The following is a 21,975-nucleotide window of genomic DNA, read 5'->3' as shown; positions in this document are numbered from 1 at the left end:
ATTGTGTGACAGGGCATCATCTGTTTCAGCTGATTTTATAGTGGTGTGTTGCTTTTTGGATACTGGAACATAGATTAGATCATCATAATTATCAGAAATTGCGCTGAATGTTATTAGAAAAAAACTGACGTTGTGATATTTTGTTTGTCTTCGATATATAGACTGCTTTATGATTTTTTTTGATGACCAAGTTTACTTGAATAGCTCTATTTGGAAAGAATTTATCATTCTAGAATGATTTTTAGAATGAACGAAGATGATTTAAAGAAAATATATATATTTTTACTTTTGAAGAATCTCCACTTGAGTTATTATATGCCACATTCACAATATGTTTGACCCATTCAATATGACTATTAAATAATTATTATTATTCTGATTTAATTTAGATTTCATATATTATTATACTGTAATAAAACTATTGTAATGTAAAATACAACAATCAAGTATTTAATACAATAGCATTTTTTACAATAATTATAATTTTTAATTTTTAAATTTTTAAAATTAAACATAAATTTTATTAAAATTGGTACATTTTAAAGTGCCCCTGTAGTCAGTAATTGTATCCCTTAAAACTCATCTTTGATCACCAAAATGAAACATCATTCCTTAAAATAGCTTGAATGTAACTCTACACCCTTGCCTCATTTAGTATATGCATTTCTATGAATATGCAAATGATCCCCGCCTCCACTCACTCACTCCAGCTCAGAGATCCACTCGTTGACGATCACACGTTGACCTGATTGGTTACAAGGTAGTTTGTGACGTCAGAAACACCAGCGATTTCTTTGGTTCACTGCAGTTTTAAGGAGAAAATACTCAGCAATGGTGTCGACTTATGAATTAGTTAGATTTTTACCACTGGGGGACTTTAAAAATAATAATATATTTAAAATTTACATTGTAATTTCTTCATCTTCAAACGTTAAACCATTGAACTTTTACTTTTGTGGATCATGAGCTGGAAGTGTGTAAATGAAAACAGTACCGTGCTGAACTTTGAAACGCAGCACTTATACACTAAAACAATTCTGCTAAATTTACGGTAAAAAACTGGCAGCTGTGGAAATCTACCGTAAAAAATACAGTAGCAATATTTTAGGTTTTACAGACTTAAATTTACAGTACATTTTTTATTTCATTATCTGATAATGATGTGTTAATTTACCGACCTATTGAAATGCTAATTATGCTAAAGTAGAAGAAACAGTAATTTCATCAAAAATACATCATACGTGAAGTGTCATGCAGGGAATTGTGAGAATGTCAATTTATGTTTTTTCACTGTAAATGATACAATGACTTGTTCTTTTTCTCTTCCAAAAACTTTTATGTTTTTTTTACTGTAAAATTACATTAAATGTACGGTTAGATCTATCACAGTTATTCTCCGTATATAGTATGGAAACTTTCTGTTATCCCATTATCAGATTTTCACTGTAGCATTTTTACAGTTAAAATTACAATCATTTTATATCATTGTATATTTATTGAATTAAATCACAGCCTTTGCGATGTGATAATCACACTAAGCTTATCTCATGATTTTGGTTTTATGTCAGTATATCTTGCAGCCCTAATCTGACGTTACTACCCTCCTCGTCTCAGGTGAAGGACTGTAATGTCTTGGCCTCTAAGCTGCTCTTCATACTGGATGATCTGCTGTGGGTGCTGACAGACTCCCAGCTCAAGGCCATCATCCACTACGCCAAGTCTCTGAGTGAGGCCATGGAGAAGTCCGCGCAGCAGAGGAAGAGCATGGCTGCTGAAACACTACAGGTGCCACACTGGACCCTTTAAATCCCTCTCAAAAATGTTATGAAGACAACTTAAGGGGCTTTCGCACCGGGTAGTTCTAGGTACTCAGTTATAGGAACTAGCCTCCAGGATGTTTCCCCGAGAACTAATGGTTTCCTTAGGAACGTTTTCCTGGTTGCATTCGCACCGACAGTAGGAACTCTGAAGTGATGTGAGGCACGCTTGTTGTTGTAACTTTTATTTTGACGGCGCTGAGAAGCCAGAGCCTAAGCAAACAGTGCTCACATTCTCCGTGTTCATTAGTTTACAATCTATCTAACAGTCCTGTCTAATACGTTATTAGATAGAACTGTAATACATAGAAAGTAGACAGTAGTGAAAAGTTATTAGCGTATGCCGTGTGGTTGATGTCTAGTGTTGCTAGCTGAGCAGAAATACATAATCATGTTTGGCTTGGTCCCCTGAAAGTTGCGTTGGATTTTCTCCTCAGTGTAAAGGTTAAGAGGCCCATCTATCACTGTTTTCCATGTTCGTAGAGTTAGTTTGTGGAGTAAATATATAGGCTATAAACTTTGTGTTTAATGGCGGGTGCTGGTGTTTCGCGTGCGTTCGGCCAATCAGCGTACACTAACGTCATGGATAGTTCCTATAGTGCTGGTTTAGACCGACTCTGAAGTAGGAGCTAAATTAGTTCCTCCAATAGGAGTTCCTAGAACTAAAATCGTTCCCAGTTCCTGCGGTGCGAACACGCCAAAATCCGGGAACTTCCGCCAATAGTTTGAGGAACTATGAAAAGGTTCCTCCGGTGCGAAAGCCTCTTTAATGGTTAATGAGAGACTCTTATCGGCACATCAGATTTTAAGATCAAAAAGAAAAGGAAACCCTTTGCCCTATACTGCACTGCCTCAGGTTTTGGGGCAAAGGTTGTAGTGAGGCTTTTGGACACAATTGTCATTACAAAACAGCTCAACAAAGTAAATGATGTGTAAAGCCATCTATGAGATATTAAATCCCGAGTGTAGGCCATCCTGCGTCAGCCACTCCCTGTGAATGACTCAGACAGTGCTGGAGTGTGTGTTTATGTCTTTGTGTGTTTGTGCACCAGACTGCGCCTCCCTCTCCTGGGATCCACCCTCTGTGGACTGAACCTCCTCCACCCGAAGTGGTCGGGACTCCTGACACACTGGCCCAGTATTTCGACCTCCATGATGTTAGAGAATCATCCTACCACACTTTCATCTCCCGTCTCGACCTGCACATCTGCAACGACAGCTGTTCAGATTCTGGTAATGAATTCAGATCACTGTTACCATTAATTATATTTCTACCCAGTTACTTAAAAGGAATAGTTAATTGAAAATTTAATTTTGTCATTAATTCACTAGGACCCACTTTATATTGTGTTTTTAACTACTATACACAAACATTTAAATTAATAATTTGATAAAATGCACTTTTTGTGTACATACATGTTTAACATTGTCTTTATATTTAAAAAAAACCTGCATGTAAACACATCTGTTATTAATTTCTAATTATTAATCTATAATTACACTGTTGACCCTTCCCTTTTAACTAAGGATGTCAATTTACATAGATTTACATAATAGATTGGTTTAAATTAACAATCAATTAATTGATTAATTGTTAACCTTAATTAACCAATTTTATCCCTTAAAACTACTCTTTGATCACCAAAAGTATATATTTAAAAGTTTTTTTCCTTGAAAAAACGTTTGTCATGCCTTAAAAATAACTTGAATGTAACTCCACACCCTTGCCTCATTTAGTATACACCGTTCTATGAATATGCAAATGATCCCCGCCTCCACTCACTCACACCAGCTCACGTTGATCTGATTGGTTACAAGGTAGTTTATGACGTCAGAAACACCAGCGATTTCAAGCTGTGTTTTTGAGACTGTCTTTGGTTCAATGCAGTTTGAAGGAGAAAATACTCAGCAATGGTGTTGACTTATGAATTTGCACATGGTTTGTCTTAAAGCATATTAAACACCACATAGACATATAAACAACATTTAAAAACTCGATTTACACCATAGGGAGACTTTAAATCTGAAGTGGGGGGTGCTAATAAGTTATCACGTTACTTAACATTCACTTGCTTAACCAACACAAAATAGGTGTAGTTTTAAAGCTTAGAAGCTTGGCTTTAGAGTGAATATAGGGAATATGACCATCACTTAATAAGTGCTTTTAATTTCACTGACATGTTAGAAGTGCTCTATTTTCATAGCGTGAAAAAATAACTGCATGGAAAAAGTAGTTTGGACATTCAAATAAATACCGTCTTCTTTTTTCTTTTTTTGTTTAATGGAAAAAAGAAAGTCGTACAGGTTTGGAACCACGTGGAGATTAAATAATGACAAAATTGAAAGTTTTGAAGGGAGCTAAACTTATCTTGTTAGCAGTTAGCTAAGTATATCATCATAACACTGACATACCCATGTGATTTATCCTGTGCACACAGATGAAGCTCCGCCTCCAGGAACACAGGGTGCGATGCAGCTGACCCTCCGGAAGCTGGGCTGGGATTACTACCCTTTCCACAGACCAGGTGACAGACAGGATTCATATCATACACCCTCTGTTGCCTTGTGGTTCTGAGGTTTTAACTTGTACTTTTCTGTCTCTGGCTTTGAGGTAACGCCATATAAATTCACCTGACTATGTACACTACCTTTCAAAAGTCCATTCTGCTCACCAGTGCTGCATTTATTTGATCAAAAATACAGTAAAAACAGTAATATTCTAAAATATTTTTACACTTTAAAATGACTGTTTTCTGTTGTAAATATAATTTCCTATTTGAATGTATAAAAATGTAATTTATTCCTGTGATCAAAGCTGAATTTTCAGCATTTTTACTCCAGTCTTTAATGTCACATGATCCTTCAGAAATCATTCTAATATGATGATTTGATGATGAAGAAACCATTTTTATTATCATTTATTATGATTTTATATTTTACTTCCCTCTTCCTCTTTCAATTAAAGTTAGACATCAACCTTCTTAGTATTCCTCAATCAATTCATTATAAACAATGTAACAAAGAGTTGTTGTTTTTTTAAAAAGAAATGTTTTCCAATACATTTTTTTGTGAATAGTGACCCGAGATGTGTAACTGTAAGTATATTTTTTCTGCACAACAATAATTGAATCTCTGATGACTGAATAAGTGCAATTCACCTTCATTCCTACAAGGTGACAATGTCTGATACACAATGATAACCTGATCTTTTACTCATTATTAAAAACAAAAGAATAGGAAGAATCATCAGCAAAACAAAATGAACTGGCTCAGTGATTTACTGCAGAGCAAGTACTGAACGCAATCACATATTAGTGTCACTGTCGCTTGATGGTGGGTCTGGTGAAGAAGCTGTCAGCGATCAAAATATTGATTATGAAGACTTGGAAAATGATAGTTTTGAGAATATGGTTGACATCGAAAATGAGTCGGATACTGAATATACAAAGGAAATGAGCTCTGATGATGACACTAGCTATGTTTCCGTCTCCCTGTTTTTATGCACATGTTGAAGTATCGCATCAGAAACGAGAGATGGAAACGCCAAATTTTCCGCTAAATAAATAAATAAATAATAATAATAATTCGCAAAAAAGATTTTTACGTCGGTTGAGGAGGTGGTTTTTGACTTGTGCAAAAAAGAGTTAATGCGAATAGTGGGAGATGGAAACGCATTTGCCGGATAAGCAGCAGTCACCCACTTTACTGACTGGCTGTTTCCGCTAATGGTGCTTTATTCACAGTTGGTTAGTAGTTTACCAATAAATACCACCGTCATCTGCTCAAACTTTTTTTTTCTGCGACCTTTGATTCACTGCACATTTGGATGGAAACCCAGCTAGTGATGACAATAAAAAGCATCCACTCAAATTAATCCCTTTCAAGGTCTATTCTTTAGTAATTGTTACTCTTATATCAGGAGTTTTATACTTTTGCAGCAGTTAGAGAGCCATCCATGTTAAATATACTAGATCCGGGTTGCTAAAGACCCAAATATTAATGATTGGCAAAAACTTCATGCATTTGAAGTTTAACATGATATTTTTTACATGATTTTAACACCATTCATTTGAAATATAATTTTTTGTTAACATTATAAATGTCTTTACTGTCACTTTTGATCAATTTAATGCATCCTTGTTGAATACAAGTATTAATTTCTATTAAAAAAAAAAAAAAAACGTATTGGCCCCAATCTTTTGAACGGTAATGTTGCTCTGAGCTTTTTGTTTAGGTTGTCACTGTTTTTGAAGTCTTGTTTTTTCCCCTTATTGTAACGACGCAGCGATCGATGTATTGTGTGAATGGTTGACTGCAGGGTAACTGGCAGATGTGTAGTTGAGTGAAGCCAGCTGTTCAGTGACATGTGCTGTGTGCGGGACAGGTGAAGGCTGCCGGCACTGGGAGCGTCACTGCGGGGCGATGGATTCTCGTGCTCAGTGGGCCACCAAACTGCTGCAGGAGTTTCAGAGGAGCGTGGAGGATCTGGGCATCCCTGGGCCTCACACAGAACCATATGTGTCTGCTAAAGACTCTCCAGCCAAAAAAGTCAAGGGTAAACTTTCTCTGACTGGCTATCCATCCCAAATCATCAATAAATGTTGGTGTTGTTGTGCATGATTCATCAGTCCACTTTATTGAAAAAAAACAAGAGGCACAGTTCTTATAATTTTGTAGTCTAAACACTAAAAAATATTTGAAGTGATGCACTGGTTCCTTAAAAAATGTATGTATTTGTCATGAACGTGTCTGGTTTTGTTCTCTTGTTAATTTCATGAATTGAATTTGAATTGGTCTGGTTTTGTTTTTAGCAGACGGGGAATCACTGTCTACTTTCAGTCCTGAACGGACTCAGACCTCGCGCCGGACATCAGCAGCCGCCCCGTCCTCGGGAACCACACTGAAGAAACTTCGCTCCAGCTGTATGGTGATCCGCGTGGACGATCTGGACATCCATCAGGTTTGAGACATCTCTGCAGTGCATTAACATAAAAAAAAGTTATTGAGACACACGCTTGACAGTGACAGCCTTTATATGCTTATATACAATGCAGATCAAAAATCCATTTTCTCATTGCAACATCACCTCTTTTCTCACAGTGTCTGAAACGGTTTGATAAAGAATTCGGTCTCTGTAAAGCCCTCCTTTCTGAAAACCTACTCTGCTCTGATTGGTCAGATGGCCCAGACAGTTGTGATTGGTCTATAGTATTTGGTCTACTCTGCTCTGATTGGTCAGATGACCCAGTCTGTTGTGATTGGTCTACTCTGCTCTGATTGATCAGATGGCCCAGACAGTTGTGATTGGTCTGTTGTGATTGGTCTACTCTGTTCTGATTGGTCAGATAGCCCAGACAGTTGTGATTGGTCTACTCTGCTCTGATTGGTCAGATGGCCCAGTCTGTTGTGATTGGTCTACTCTGCTCTGATTTGTCAGATGGCCCAGTCTGTTGTGATTGGTCTACTCTACTCTGATTAGTCAGATGGCTCAGTCTGTTGATTGGTCTCCAGCTTACAACATGTGTTGGAAACCAAACATCCATTACCATATCTGAATTTGGTGTGCTCTTCCGCAGCACTTCATACACAATGATACGAACAGTAACGATGGCATCGGTTTTACCATATCAATTCCAGCCCGGGTCCTTTAAAGTGCATCAAAGTGGATTTGACATGAAACAAACTCTTCCAGGCTTCAGCTACAGTGTTTGAGGATAAAAATAGACGTTGTTTGCGGGCAGCCAATGAAGACCATTGGCTGGCTTTATGCAAATGTGTTACAACCCTATGTAGGTTTTAGCAGGAAGCAAGACTGGAATTACTGATTCAGCTGTAATACTGTGATACTGACTCGTTTCAGCAGTTCCGAATCGATTCTTTCTTTTAGGAGACAATAACTTTATTTGTTGTGGACTTTGATGTTTAAATCTTTGCAGACCTTTTACATTCACAAACAGCTATATTACACGCTACATGAAAGGTAATGTTTGAAAAAGCATATTAGGGGCAAGTTATATTTACAAATATAAAATTTAATTTCCAGGTTTAAATTAGATTTTGAATCTCAGATGTGGATAATGTGTGACTTGAACAACACTGTAGATGTCTAAGCATATTACAGCAAACCGTTTATCATAAAAGCCTGTAATTATGGGTACTTTTGTTCTATTATGCATAGCCTAGACTTAAACTGAGACAGCTAAAAGAGGAAGTATGCATTTTGTTATTGCTTTTCCTTACCACAAGCTTGTTTACTCATACTTTTTATGTGACACACAAGTCAGTTTCATCTAAATTAGTCTCGTCTTGCAAAAGAAGCTGCTTATGTCATCCCTTTTTCATCACAAGGAGAAAGCAGCATGTGATATGTTGCCGATGTTATGCTTTGGTTAACTTTGCTCATATCAAATTGAGCACAGAACTGGGAAGTTCAAGTACAAAAAATGTATTTAATCATTTTCATTGAGATTACATGGTATTTGTTAAATGAGAGTAGAGAACAATAGCCTCGACAAGACAATGTGAGACTTTAATTTTTAACATGATGCATCCTTAGGGCTTTTACATGTCATCAGTGCTGTCAGTTATGATATAATGCATGTTTTCACAGTTGTCTCAGTAGCTCAAAAGAGACAGAAGTGTTTACTGTTAAAGCTATAACTCAAAGTTGAGTTATCAAGGGTGAATAAACAGATACAATGTGGGAATATAACAGCACTAGATAAATGTTACATTAAATATATGCATTTAGCGCTCACTAAGTATAGAAGTTATTCATTAGCTCGCTTTTGGAACTGAAATTGCCATTGCTAAATTTTTTGGCACAAACAAACCTGAGTTACACTATCGGTCAAAGGTTTGAGGTATTTAAGAATCTTTTTTTTCTTTTTTTTTAGTTTGAAAAATTCATACTTTAATTCAGCAAGGACACATTCAAGTGATCAAAAGTGACAGTGAAGACTTAAAAAAAATCTATTTCAAATAAATGCTGTTATTTTGAAATTTCCATTCATCAAAAGGAATCCTGAAAAAAAAAAAATATATATATATATCACGATTTCCATGAAGCAGCTCAACTGTTTTCAACATTGATAGTAATAAGAAATGTTTCTTGAGCAGCAAATCATTATATTAGAATGATTTCTGAAGGATCATGTGACACTGAAGACTGGAGTAATGATGCTGAAAATTTCAGATAGAAAATAGTTATTTCAAATTGTAATAATATTTCACATTTTGGTCAAATAAATGCATCCTTGGTGAGCACAACAGCCAATGAAATTGCACAAGGAAAGATTATGAGGGAAAGGCAGGAAGCTGAAGTCCAAAGAATGTGAATGTTTGTTATTAAAGCCCATCTGTTTCTTTTAGGTGTCCACCGGGGGCCGTCACAGCAAGAGAACGCAGTCTCTCCTCTCCTGCAACCGCAAATCCCTTCATCTACCGGAAAACACTCCTGCAATACACCTTCAGTTCACTGAATACTACTTCCCTGATAAGCCTGGACTTCCTGGTGTCTTAGGTAGGGTTTTTCACATTCATTGATCACTATTGTTAATGTTTGTCATTTATATTTACAAACTCCCATCCTTGTGGGACCCCAGTATGAAGTTTGATCTGTCCTACAATTTCCACCCATTGTCCCATTCTCTCTTTAGTGCCCTGCTCTAATCTTTATGCCCAGCTGAATGGTCTGCAGCTGTGTCTGGATGCTCCAAGCATTTTGTGGATGACTCTGTTTTCACGGGGTCTACACAGGACCCTAGATCAGGTCAAAGCCTTTTACCACCTCCAGGACAGCAGCAAGACAGACGAACACATCGATATCCGCCTGGATGCAACACAGCTGAAGGTAAACCGAGAAATGAGATCTAACAGGCTTTTAAAAGGAATGTCATGTATGGATCAGTATGGATCTTGTAAAGAAGCTTTTGGTGCTAAACATTTGATCATCTGGTGTCATTTACAGCTGAATGGTTTATAGTTGTGATCCCCTCCAATTATATAGACCTTATGCGCGCAGACATCTTTCGAATTTTGTGTTTGAACTTCCGTTTTTTGCGTTAGCTCTGTATTTTTCTATGGCATTGCTGTCGAAGAGTAATTAGCTAGTGAAGGTGATTTACTTATTGTAGAGGTAACAAAATGTATCATGGGCATTGTAATGTTTGAAGCGGATGTCATAATAAAAATGTCAGTAGACCTGACAGATTTTAAAATGAGCGGTTCATTCATAAATCCATAAGATCTTACCTTCATAAAAACCGCTAGACTGAACACTGCGCAGCGCTGAAAAGGGTCAGGGTTATATAGGGTCTATAGAGCTTAAACACCTGATTGGCTCCTGCATTCAAGAGATCAACAAACATGTTTGTGATTCTCAACGCTGCAAAAACACGTTGTAAATAAAAACATTTGACGTTCTCCAGAGCGCAAACACAAATACGCACTGGAACGTTTACCAAATCCTTTCAGTCAATATTATATTAGTATAATATCAACTGAGGGTGCTCTTGCTTTCGTTTGAGGGTGCTTAGCACCTTCTCGCACCCCCGTAGAACCAGGCCTGCCTGTATAACTTCTTCTTCTTCTGAATCAGTTTTTGGTTTGGTTTATTGTTTGCTGTTTAATTACAATGGCGAATCCATCATGGCGGAGAAAATTTATCATAGATGAAGGTTTTAATCACAGGTTAGAATTGTAATCTTTGATTTGTTAATCTGTGTTTTAAATTAAGTGGTGCAACACAACTCGATTTAAATAAAACCCAGATCAACAAATCCTTGGTTAGCATTAAACTTAATTCAATCCTTTTCGGTGCAAACCACCCTTACTCTCTTTATGCTTTTAAAAACATTCTGCAAGTGTTTTGGCTGAAACTTATTTCGTTTTCTTCAGCTGGTCATTCCTCTGGAATCCTCCATTATGGATCACCCAGACCGCCCTCAGTCATTGAGCATCAGTCTTCCTCAAATCGTCCTCAGCAACACGGTTAATGGTTCCCGTTCGGACCTCAACAGCACCTACGGCAGCTTCTCCGCCTGTCCTTTCTTCCATCCCACAGCTTGCCAACCATTCCCTCGGGATCAGAGCCTCCTACATCCCCTGCCATCAGCATTCCTTCAACGCTTTCTGGAAAACAAGTCCCTGTCGTTAGAGCACAAACGTCCCTCTCGCTCTCAGGACGTCTGGTCTGTCAGTCTGTCCCGAGTGACTCTAGGCTTTGATGGGGCTCGTCGAGGGCTCAGAGGGAAAACCCTTCCCTTTGTGGAGCCCTTTGCCATGTCTTTGTGGTTGTGCCGCCCTTCTGCCTTCAAAAAAGATTCTCATTGTTCGAGTATAGATGGCGATTCAAAATCCCACACCGGTTCTAGCAAACATCCTCTCCTTGACTCACCACAGCATGTAAATGACGTTATATCTGATAAATTCGACCAGACCGAGGGTCTAGTCAACTATCCTTTGGCCTCCATCCATATATTGGCCCAATCGATCACTCCAGTTAAAATGTGGCTCAACCACTACCAATTTGTAGCCCTTTTGCGGATGAAGGACTACCTTGCCAGACTTGCTGGAGATTTGACCAAGGACTTCCATGGTTTGGGACAATCCACACATAAACCTTCAGATCCTCCTTCGGTTTGTGTCTCCGTCCTGATGGAGGCGATAGAGCTTGCTCTACTTCTTCCTCCTGCAACATGCGAGCCAGAAGAAGCCCATTCCCCAGTGGAAACGGACACTCCCAGCTTGACGGACTCTGATCTCTCGCCATCGCACCATGCTGGTGAGCCTGGCCTGCTGGAGGACAGTGGGACACGAGGGAACGAGGATCAAGAAGATGATGCCGAGCAGGAGGGTTCGGTAGAGGAGGCTTACGAAGCCATTGAAGAGGGAATAGATGGACAAACGGGGCAGGATGGTGACGCTCAGGCTGTTGTTCCTGCCATGTCTCCTCTGCTTTCTCCAGTGAATCCTGCATTACTGTCCCGGCATAGCTCCTCTTTCAGCTTGGAGGGGGAGCTATCCAGTGCCCTGAATGCCACCAGAGGGGTCACCAAAGACGCACTCAGTGCCTCCATGGATCTCACCAAAGGGGCGCTGTCCATCACGAAAGATGCCTTCAGCCTCCTGAGCCGAGGATCTGGCATGACCAAACTCTTCACTCAAAACAAGTAAGACCTCTGAGCCATTTGCATTGTTGAGGTCTTGATTTTAGGATTGCACAGATACAGAAAAATTACAGCTGATACGGATAATAGTCCTGTACACAATTCACACTTTATCTCATTCAACTGCTAATGAACTCTTTCCATAGCTAATTAAAATAGTTAAAATAAACGCCATCTATTCTATCACTTGGCCATGGTTGATTGCATCTGAGATTATCTGATCTGATCTGAGCCATTTAATTTGTGGTTAAGCTTGAAACAATGTACCTTATGTTCTCTGGCCATCTGGCCATCTTTTAGATGAGCTCACATGCAGTGCACACAGTACATAATTGAAAAGAGCTGATGCTGTTTGTGGCTGTTCTAGTGAATGCTTATATTTTAAGGAAGACACATTGGTCTGTATTTGAAAGTGTTTGGGCATTGTTACAGTAAATGTTCTCATTTGTTAGTATGTTATCAGTCTAAAAGAGTCAGTTGACCCAAAAATTAAAGCACTATTATCTTTACTCACTCTCATATTGGTACAGATCCATAAGACTTTCGGTCATCTTCGAAAGGTTTTTTTTTTTTTTTTTTACGAAACCTGTGAGATTTCTGTCCTCCGTTGAAAGTCCGTTTCACCAAAACTCTGATGCTTCAAAAAGACATTGTAAAAGTAATCCAAATGAATCAAGCAGTGAAGAAACGCTTTATATGATGAACAGGTTTAATTTAGGCTTTTATCCACACATAAACATTGATCAACTCACATAATTTTAACACATCAAATATAAATACAGACAACAGCAGCTCAAACGTGCTTGATTGACATGTAAGAACCAATAAGGTTTGTTCCATGCATCAGGAAAGTTCGATTGAGTTAATATTAAGTGCGTTATGTTCAATGTTATATTTAAATAAAAGCCTAAATTAAATTATTTGCAGATTAAACCTCTCTATTCATCTTGATTACTTTACGTAGTTTTGGTTGTGTGGACTTTCAGTGGAGGGAAATCTCACAGGTTTCTTTTAAAATGTCTTTGTTTGTCGAAGCCAAAAGCCTCGTGAGCAGCGCTCCGACATGTAGCGCGGTGCACTTCAGACGACCCGAGTTCGAGTCCCGGCTCATGGAACTTTCCCGATCACTCCCCCCTCTCTCCCTCTCTCTCCACTTCCTGACATTTCTCTTTACTGTCTAATCTCAATAAAGGCAAAAGCACCAAAAATAAATCTTAAAAAAATGATTTGTTTGTATTTCGAAAATAAACGAAAGTCTTATAGGTTTGGAACAACATGAGGGTGAGTAAATCATGACAGAATTGTTATACTTTTCCATGAATTGACCTTTTAACGTGTTTAACATGACATGGCTTCTGTAGGGAGCAAAGCTCACGGCCAGAGGATTCCAGTCCCTCCATCATGGGGAACCTGCGGCTTCACTCCATGAAACAGTCGCCTTCCCAGAATTCCTGTGACAGTGCCATTTTAGAGGGTAGTCTGGCGGACGATGGCTTATCCATTGACAGTGACATCAGTGAAAACTTTGTCATCCTAATGGACTCTGGTACTTAAGCACTTGTATTTTAAAAGCTATAACAATTATATCTGTCAGTGTCTTTAATTGATGTATATTTGTGTTGTTGTGATTCAGAGTCTGGTGTGGAGTCTTTGCGTCCTAATGGGACAGGTGTCCTCTCGGGAAGCTGTGTGAGTCCCGCTCCAGGAACAGAAGGTGGGTCATCGGCAGACCTCAGCAGCTCTCTGTCCCAGAGCATTGAAGACTTTGCCCAAGATATGGTGAGTTGTATCTAGTGTAATGACATCTAGATGCCTAAACACCTGCCACTTGTCCACTGCATGGAAGATGTCCACTTTAATGCAGTGCTCGTAGTCTAAAAGTCTGAAAAACAGCAAGGTACTATGTTTTATTTATACTTTTATAACTCATTTAATATTTACCAGTCAGACAGCTGCCTTCTAACAATCCGCATCCTTAGAAATGCTTTGAACAACTCGTAATGTACATCACACACGCTATATTGCTAAATGTACCCGATTTTTCATATCAGCAGAAAAAAATACCGGGATAACCTGGATTCTCTTGAGACTCCCCTGCTTCAGAGCACTCATAGTTAATGATATGCTAAAGCCCGCCGGCACGTTGAAGTGATTGGTTACAGGGTAGTTTGTGACGTCAGAAACACCAGCGATTTCAAACCGTGTTTTTGAGACTGTCTTTGGTTCACTGCAGTTTTAAGGAGAAAATACTCTCCTGCAATGCTGTTGGATTATGAATTTGCACATGGTTTGTCTTAAAGCATATTAAAACACCACATAGACAAACAACATTAAAAGCTGGATTTTCACCATATTTAAACATATTGTACAAATTGTGCTGGTTTAAAGTCGACATAAAACAGAAGTTGTGATAGTCTTTTCTTTCCTTACTCTAGTTGGTTGCGTGACTGATCTTTGATGAACGCTCTGCTTTTATTTCAGGTGTCTGTGTTAGTTGTGTGTCTGAGTCGAATGGAGTGCCTGACGGAGATGCGCGGTGAAGATATCGTGGTGGCGCTGGAAGCCCAGGAGCTTGTGCCTAAACAACAAGGCAACCACAAACTCACAGACCTGCTGGCGGGACCGACACTGGCACAGGGTTAGGATGCTAAATGTGTCCATAATTGTGATTGCAGAAGAACTGTCAGGATGTCATTTATGCTGTGTTTACACTTCAAGGCATAATGCACACGTCCTCTCTTTTTGACAATCTTTTTTTTGTCTCGCCTTTTTACATTAACTTAAGATAACGCTGAGTTTGCATTTATCTCCCGCCCAAACATTTCAAGGATTCCATTGGTCATCACTTTCACTACGAGCACCACAATTGACCCTCGGCGTTTGAATGCCCTTGTGCTAATTCAGCTTTTCAGAAGTCGACAAAAGTACATGCGATTGCAGTTACGATATACTGTATGTGAAATGGACAAACAAAAGATGCTTTCAGTTTCAATGGGAGCGTTTACAGGCCCATCCAACATGATCTCATGAGAAAACGTAACTATTTTACAGCAATTTGTACAGAAACATAACATTTTTTGAAAAAAGTAACCATGAAGGTCCACACCTAAATCTAGTCGTCAGTGTAATGTAAGCAGATCGTACGGAAACATATGAATGAGTTCAAATTTGTTACTTAATGAAGCCACTAATTCACCAAAACGCCATTAGAGTATGTTGGACACGTCTGCTTCATAAGATCACCCTGTTAAGAAAAGCGATCCCTGTTCGCAAATGTGTTGCTCACGCTATTGCACACTGTTTAGGCACAGATCAGGCGATACACACATGCTACTCGTAGTACGTCTCTTTTCACTCCCTGGTTATGAAGTCTATATTCCAAACCACTAATTATTCACAACACACAGGGTACCATATATTTATCTTGGCAACAACCCCTTATAATTGCCTCTCTCGCTCTTTATTTCTATGGTAACTGATTCTCAATCTGCTGTGAACATCATGTCTTTTTAGATATACATGCAGTGTGATACTCAGAACATCTTCACTCTCTCTCTGTCGCCACAGCTGCTGCTTCCTCTCCTCTGTCTCCGGGCCCCCGCTCTCTCTCCCGCCCCCCTGCAGCGGCCCTCAGGCTAGAGATGGGCCCGCGTGCCGCCAGACACTCGCCTCTCTCCGAGAGCGTGGGGTTCATGGAGATGTGCTTGACAGGGTGCAGAGCAGAGCTCCTGGCTTCTACCTTAAACACACTGGGACCCTTCCTGGAGGACGAGCTCAGCGCAGACCCCCAGCCAATGAGACTGTGGTTACGGGACACTGCTATTACACTAAAGGTGAGAACGGTCAAATAATGGCCACATCTCTCATCATCTCCAGTTAATGGAAGACTAGGGATTCCCTTATAGATTATCTGTTATGTGCTTAGTTGTTTACTGTACAAGCTACAGCATCTGAGTATAATAAGACAGGACAAAGGTAATGATGGACATTGTATGATGTTTTCGGTTCTCTTTTTTAGAGTCCAGCATCTCTTAAAGTCCCCTGTAATTTTATTCCTTGAAACTCATCTTTGATCACCAAAATGACATATTTAAAAAAAAATTCCTGTGAAAAAAAAAAAAATTCTTCATGCCTTAAAATATCTTGAATCACCACAGACTCTACACCCTTGCCTCATTTAGTCAGCATGAAATAGATGTTGCGATAGTCTTTTCTTTCCTATTGTGACGTATATCCGAGTGAAACGGCTTCTCGTACAAGAACAAATGTAGGGCAAAGCTTGATTTTGTTCAAGGAGAATTGATCGGATGGTCGTGGTTTGCTATTGGTGGATCTCGTGTGAGTGACAGGTCGCCCCGCCCTCGTGACAGTAAGACATGACGAAGGCACATAAATTAAAAAAAAAAAGATGTCCATGGATAAACCGTTTATAATAATAAATACTGCAATATTTAAACTTTAATAACCTTGAGTTTAATTTTTGTATTTGCTCTATCATAGTATATCAACTCCAAAACCCCAAATAACTAAATGTTCTCTGTTTTCTCTCTCTGTCAGGACGATAATCCTCGTGTCTTCCCGACTGCTCCTCAACCAGTTCCTGTGCTGTTCTCTCTGGACGGCATCGTGCTGGAGCGTTTGGATGATGGCATCCTCCGCTTGAGATGTGAGTCCTTCGGGTTCGGGTTACTGCAGCTGCTCAGATGTTGAGGATGTTCCTGTTGAACTAACGTTTGCCTCCTCTGTTTCACTCTCACGCATCAGCTGCACAGAGCCAATCAGGGATCGAGACAGAAGTGGACCAAGAGAGAGCTGACCAATCCTGCTTCAGAGCTGAGGAGAACAATAAGGTATGGTATATTAGGAGAGTAATATGCACAGTGTTACATTGCATTTACTGTATTTGGCCTGTTTGAGTTATGTTTAAGATATTAGAATATATGCCTATTCATTGTAGTTTTCAAATCTCATTTGTGCTCACATTAAATTCATGGCATGTCAAGATGCATAAGGATGGATATGGAAAAATCAAGGACATCAAACCTTGTGTAATGCATCTTGATGCACCATATTTGAAATAAACAGTGCGAATGAGTTTTGTACGGAAGCCCATTTCTGCCATGTAAGAAAAAATCATAATTGTGATATAAAAATCATTAATATGAAGAAGTCAAAATTGAGATAAAACGTTAAAAATTGAGGTGACTCGATTGAAAATTTTGGGATACTAAGACAAATTCATACAATCTCTTAATTTTGACTCCTATCAACTTTGTCATAATTGACTTATAATTGTCAATTTTGACGTCATAATTATTTTTGTGAATTTCAACTTAATTTTGACTTTCTGTCAGAATCTCTAGTTTTTTATTTTATTTCAACTGTATGTCATAATTATGACTTAGTATCTCAATTTCGACTTTTTATGTTGTAATTATGACTTTTTACCAAAGCATGATTTTTTTTTTTTTTTTTTTTAATCTGGCAAAAATGGACTTTCATAATTTTGAGGCCAAATATGGAGTTCTTTTTTGGAGGAAAATTCAGAGTGATTGTAATTTTCCAGTGCTTGGCTATGATTCCTTTCGAGAACGAGAAGACTTGAACGTCAACAGTGGCATTCGATATCTTAATTACATGTTTGAAGTCTAAACGTCTTTTATTATTCATGGATGAAGGTGTATTGTTGCAAGTTCAACTTCTCTCTAAAATGGTCTCTTTTTAGTATGTTTGTCTGTTTCAAATGAATGTTTTTGTGCTTCAACTGATCATAATTGATATAATTTGTTATTTAATATTTAGTTCAGGATAGATGTAATATGTGTGTGTTTCTCCGTTGGTAGTCTCTGGAGTCCAAACTCACTGACGTCCAGTCAGCTCTGGAGAAAGCTCTGTCGGACCGAGAGCGCCTGCTACAGGAAGTCAGGAAACACAACCCCTCATTCACCTTATGATGTACAAAGGGAAAGAAACCAGACTTCAGTTCAAATGAGGCACAAGCTAACATGTCTTGTAGATAAACCAGAAGAACAAGACCTTTGCCTTTTCTGACTCAAAGTTCTCATCCATCCCTTTCTCTAACATCTGTAAGACCAGACGCCATCTCTTCTCTTCAGTCTCTGTGAGCGTCCTCCACACAGTCTTCCTGTACAGTGACTTTTCTCTCTTTGTGACTGAACTACATCGGCTCACCGAGTTTCCAGTTGGAGGAGGACTGAAGTGAAACTCTTTCGCTGCCGCAGACCCTCTTCACCGCACAATAGATCATCTCTTCACTTCCTTGTCAGCATGCTTCTTGCACATTCGTCTTTTTTGATTTCATGACTGGACTATGTAAAGCTTTTAGATTTTATAGACACGTCCGAGTGCTGTTTGGTACCAAGGCTCTGTAGTGCTGGTATACAAGCTCTGTTCCCAAACCTAGTGAGCAGCCGATATAGACAGGGCTGGGTTGACATTATCACCAAAAAAAATTAGCAATCTTGGTTTTCATTTTGACCCTGTTCACACCTGGTAGACGAGGGTAACACATTCCCGTTTACACCTGGTGTTTTAATCCGTCTCTTTTGTCCACTTTCAACCACTTCTGTCCTGATTTTTTCTATGGGCGGGGAAATGTATGTTTTTTCAGATCCTTTGATCTAATGGATGAAATAAGCTCTTGCAAATAACATATAAACCCGAACGGAGACGACGGAAAAACATTTTTCGTTTCTTCTCTGAACCGCAAGACCAGCCGAGCGCTGTAAGTGTGTGTTATAAATCAGGAATGGTGAGAGAACATTGTGCTTGGTACATTTTTCATCTTCAAAACAAACTTCTTCAGCCAACAAAGTTTAAATCCCGTCAGGCTAGAGCTCTTCTCATAATGTTACTCATCAGGTCAGTATGTGGAGAGAAGTCGGTCTTTTGTGGCTGTTTGAACACATTCGTCCACATGAGCGTTTACACTACGAAAGCAATCCAGACGAATGTGTTTTCAACTACCTCTGGAAGTGGTGGAAAGTGGACAAGCTCAAAACGTTTTAGACCCGTTTACTCCTGTATTTAGGCGTCGTCCACTTCATCTGATCGACTGAAACGCATCTGTATACCAGGTGTAAACAGGGCCACTGTCAATTTTTGGGATTGACAACAAATTTACTTTCCGGTGTGAGTCTTGAAATCTACCATTCACAGAGCAACTTACAGTAGCGTCTAATTCAAAATTGATCTAATAACTATCTTATATCATTTATCATTATATCTAAAAAATTAACATCAATTGAATATGGAATTTGAATTCTTTGAGAAAAGGAATGTATTTATATATAAACAAATCAATATAGAATTAAATCAAATCTGAATTGGAATTTAATCGATTTGAGGAATCTGTCAATACCCAGCCCTAATAAACACAATATAATAGACATGTTGTTAATACAAAAGGTACTCCACAAATGATGCTGCTCTCAAAGATAATAAATCAAAAGTCAAATCAGTCACTTATGAGGTTCCATGACTGTTAGGATGTTGTATTTGAAGGTTACTAGTAAGAGTAGACACGAAAGCAGCTTACTAGGTTTAGGGAACAGAGCTGTGGATTTGACTAGTGTACTGTATAGTGAGTTTTTTTTATTAGCTGCTATTCATCTGAATCAGTGCGGTGTGTAGAGTTGAGCTGATGTGTGTGTGTTATTGATGAAGGGAGCTGAAACAAAAGCACTTTGACTTTAATGTTCACTGCTATTCCTCACCCTTTATCTGAGGTTTAATGTACAACTGATGGTACTTCTATTAACCAACACGTCCTCCGAGTCGTTGTATTGAGATGTCCATTTCCTCTAGTGTAAGATCTCACGTCTCATACTGATGAGCACAGATTGAAGTAGCATTAGTGCCAATGCTGGTGTTCATACGAGTTGCTGCACAGGGACTTTTGTGAAGTTGTGAAGTCACTTTTATTCAGTATTATGTTTGCTTGTGTCAATGTAACACACACTCAGAATGATCTAGATTTGTTACATTGTAAACTGGGTAATTATACCCGACATAGCGTGAATGCAGCATTAATTACAAACATTAGTTTTGTTTAGTGTTTATGTTCATAGTCTGTTACACTAAATAATACACTTTTAGACTTTCACTAATCTTTAGAGTTAAAATATTAATGTTTATGCATACTTGAACCTCATTTTTATGAGGAGATGGTTTCTTGTGACTGGATGTTTGTTACAAAGTAGAGCAATGACATGGGCAATTTTTTGTTTTATATAAAAAATAATGGAAATAATTTAATATTTTTTATTGTTGAGCTAACCCCCTTTTAAAATGTTAACTAGGAGTTGTGATAAAAGGATGATGTGAAACGTGTTTCTGTTTGATGTCCTGTACGTCATTTAAGTAAGTAAAAGTTATTTACTTTACAACTACAGCTTTTTGACACCTTGAAGTTGTGTATTTTAATGTTTAGGACTGTCACAAGGCTTATTTCCATGCTAAATCAGTATTATGAGGCTGATGAATCTTGTGGGTTTATAGGAAACCGCTGGATGAATGTGACTCCTGTATGTCCTATCAACATCCTTCTGTCTTCAAACATCTGGATTGATTTATCAGCAAGTGTACGGTTAGTTTCAAACGTTATTGAAAGTGCATTTTCTGTTTCAGTATCAACCTGTGATGGTTCCAGTGTCTGTGCTTCAGCTTTCAGTGAAATGTGTAGCATTTACATACACTAAACATTCTCTGTTAGTGTATTAAGATATGTCACGTCTTCCAAAAATCTTTGGGAAACTAACGGTTGCAATTGCCTAAAAACTGTAAAGACGTTTCCTGTAGATGGTAGTAATTGAAACATTATTCTTACGATCAAAAAACTTCATTCAGTGCATGCAAGAAAAAAAAATGTTGGTGTTTTCTGCATGACTTTTACTTGAAATCTTTCACAAGTGCAACATCATCAAGGTCACAGACTGTTGAGTGAGGATTTTAATTTATACGTTTTATTTAAGGGTCATTATTTTACTGTTGTAGACGAGTACTGCATATGTGATCAGAATGAGCATAATATGAGCATATGTTACATATTTACCTGATTTTACTAATTGTATTGATTGTTTTAGCTGTGTAGTTGGTACTAAATGAACTTCTAATTCTGTGTGCAGTTAAATCTGATTATTTGTCCAGTACAACGAATGTTTTAAGTTTGAAGGTGTCGGACGGTGCGGTTGATCTTTTCTCAAGAGCAGGATGATTGGTCTCTTCATCAGTCTGGAGAGTGAATCCTAGTTCTAGTTAATGATTTTGCAATATATTTGTAAGAAACAGAAATGCCCTTTAGATACACACTAATTTTAAATTGATTTGTCCTTGATTGTCCTGTTTTTGGTTCATTGAATGTCACATGTTCATCCCAGTAAATGCCCCGCTGACCCGCTGTAGATAACACAATTATTTTGACCTCTGATCTATTCATTAAAGTAAGCTAATACTATTTCACATTTTACATCACCACCATTAAAGTCCTGGAACAAAACATTAAAACCAAACTGATATTTTGTTGGTTCTGTGAACCATAACTGTGTGAAAATGTCACCAATGATGATCAATAAAATGTTTCTTAAAGTTGAACTTTGTGTATCTTCTGTCAATTACTCTCTAATGATAGACTTATTCAGCTGAGAACTGCATGACCAACGTTTTATTTGATAAATGCTGTGAGCTGTTTGGTGTTGCAGTGTTTCTGCAGTGGGTTTGCTTGGAGCTTTTTTTTTTTTCATTGGTAAGGCAAAAAGGACAGCAAATAACTTATTGCATGTAAAATGTAAGTTACTCAATAATATTAACTTCTTATTAATGGAGCTGTTGTATAAAGGCAATATCGCATAATTGTGCAGCCTGTTAATAACTTCTCAGAAACAGCACAAGTTGTTGTTGCTAGTTAACATGATTATTTATTTTAACACATTTGTATGCAAGCACTGCCACTGATCTATTTATGTCTCTAT

At 38.4% G+C, this 21,975-nt stretch overlaps 1 protein-coding gene across 2 annotated transcripts in view; it reads left to right on the top strand.

Annotated features, from left to right (window-relative positions):
* Window positions 1-21,598, top strand: part of bltp3a (bridge-like lipid transfer protein family member 3A) — a 39,314-nt gene extending 17,716 nt beyond the window's left edge. The window contains exons 7-21 of one of the 2 annotated variants that reach the window (XM_084097930.1): window positions 1,615-1,785; window positions 2,870-3,050; window positions 4,256-4,342; window positions 6,202-6,372; window positions 6,632-6,777; window positions 9,189-9,339; window positions 9,476-9,669; window positions 10,716-11,989; window positions 13,348-13,532; window positions 13,620-13,765; window positions 14,468-14,624; window positions 15,554-15,819; window positions 16,544-16,652; window positions 16,751-16,836; window positions 17,830-21,598. In XM_084097930.1, coding sequence (XP_083954056.1) covers window positions 1,615-1,785; window positions 2,870-3,050; window positions 4,256-4,342; window positions 6,202-6,372; window positions 6,632-6,777; window positions 9,189-9,339; window positions 9,476-9,669; window positions 10,716-11,989; window positions 13,348-13,532; window positions 13,620-13,765; window positions 14,468-14,624; window positions 15,554-15,819; window positions 16,544-16,652; window positions 16,751-16,836; window positions 17,830-17,940 — 3,435 coding nt within the window. In that variant the 3' untranslated portion in view covers window positions 17,941-21,598. Of the gene's footprint in view, window positions 1-1,614; window positions 1,786-2,869; window positions 3,051-4,255; window positions 4,343-6,201; window positions 6,373-6,628; window positions 6,778-9,188; window positions 9,340-9,475; window positions 9,670-10,715; window positions 11,990-13,347; window positions 13,533-13,619; window positions 13,766-14,467; window positions 14,625-15,553; window positions 15,820-16,543; window positions 16,653-16,750; window positions 16,837-17,829 lie in introns of both variants that reach the window. The other variant, XM_084097929.1, reaches the window with a different exon arrangement.
* Window positions 21,599-21,975: the final 377 nt, after the last annotated feature.

This window comes from Abramis brama (assembly GCF_963993115.1).
Source record: "Abramis brama genome assembly, chromosome: 22".
NCBI classification, from domain to species: domain Eukaryota; kingdom Metazoa; phylum Chordata; class Actinopteri; order Cypriniformes; family Leuciscidae; genus Abramis; species Abramis brama.
Note: the sequence above shows the minus strand (reverse complement) of the source record. Positions and strands in the feature narration are given on the sequence as shown.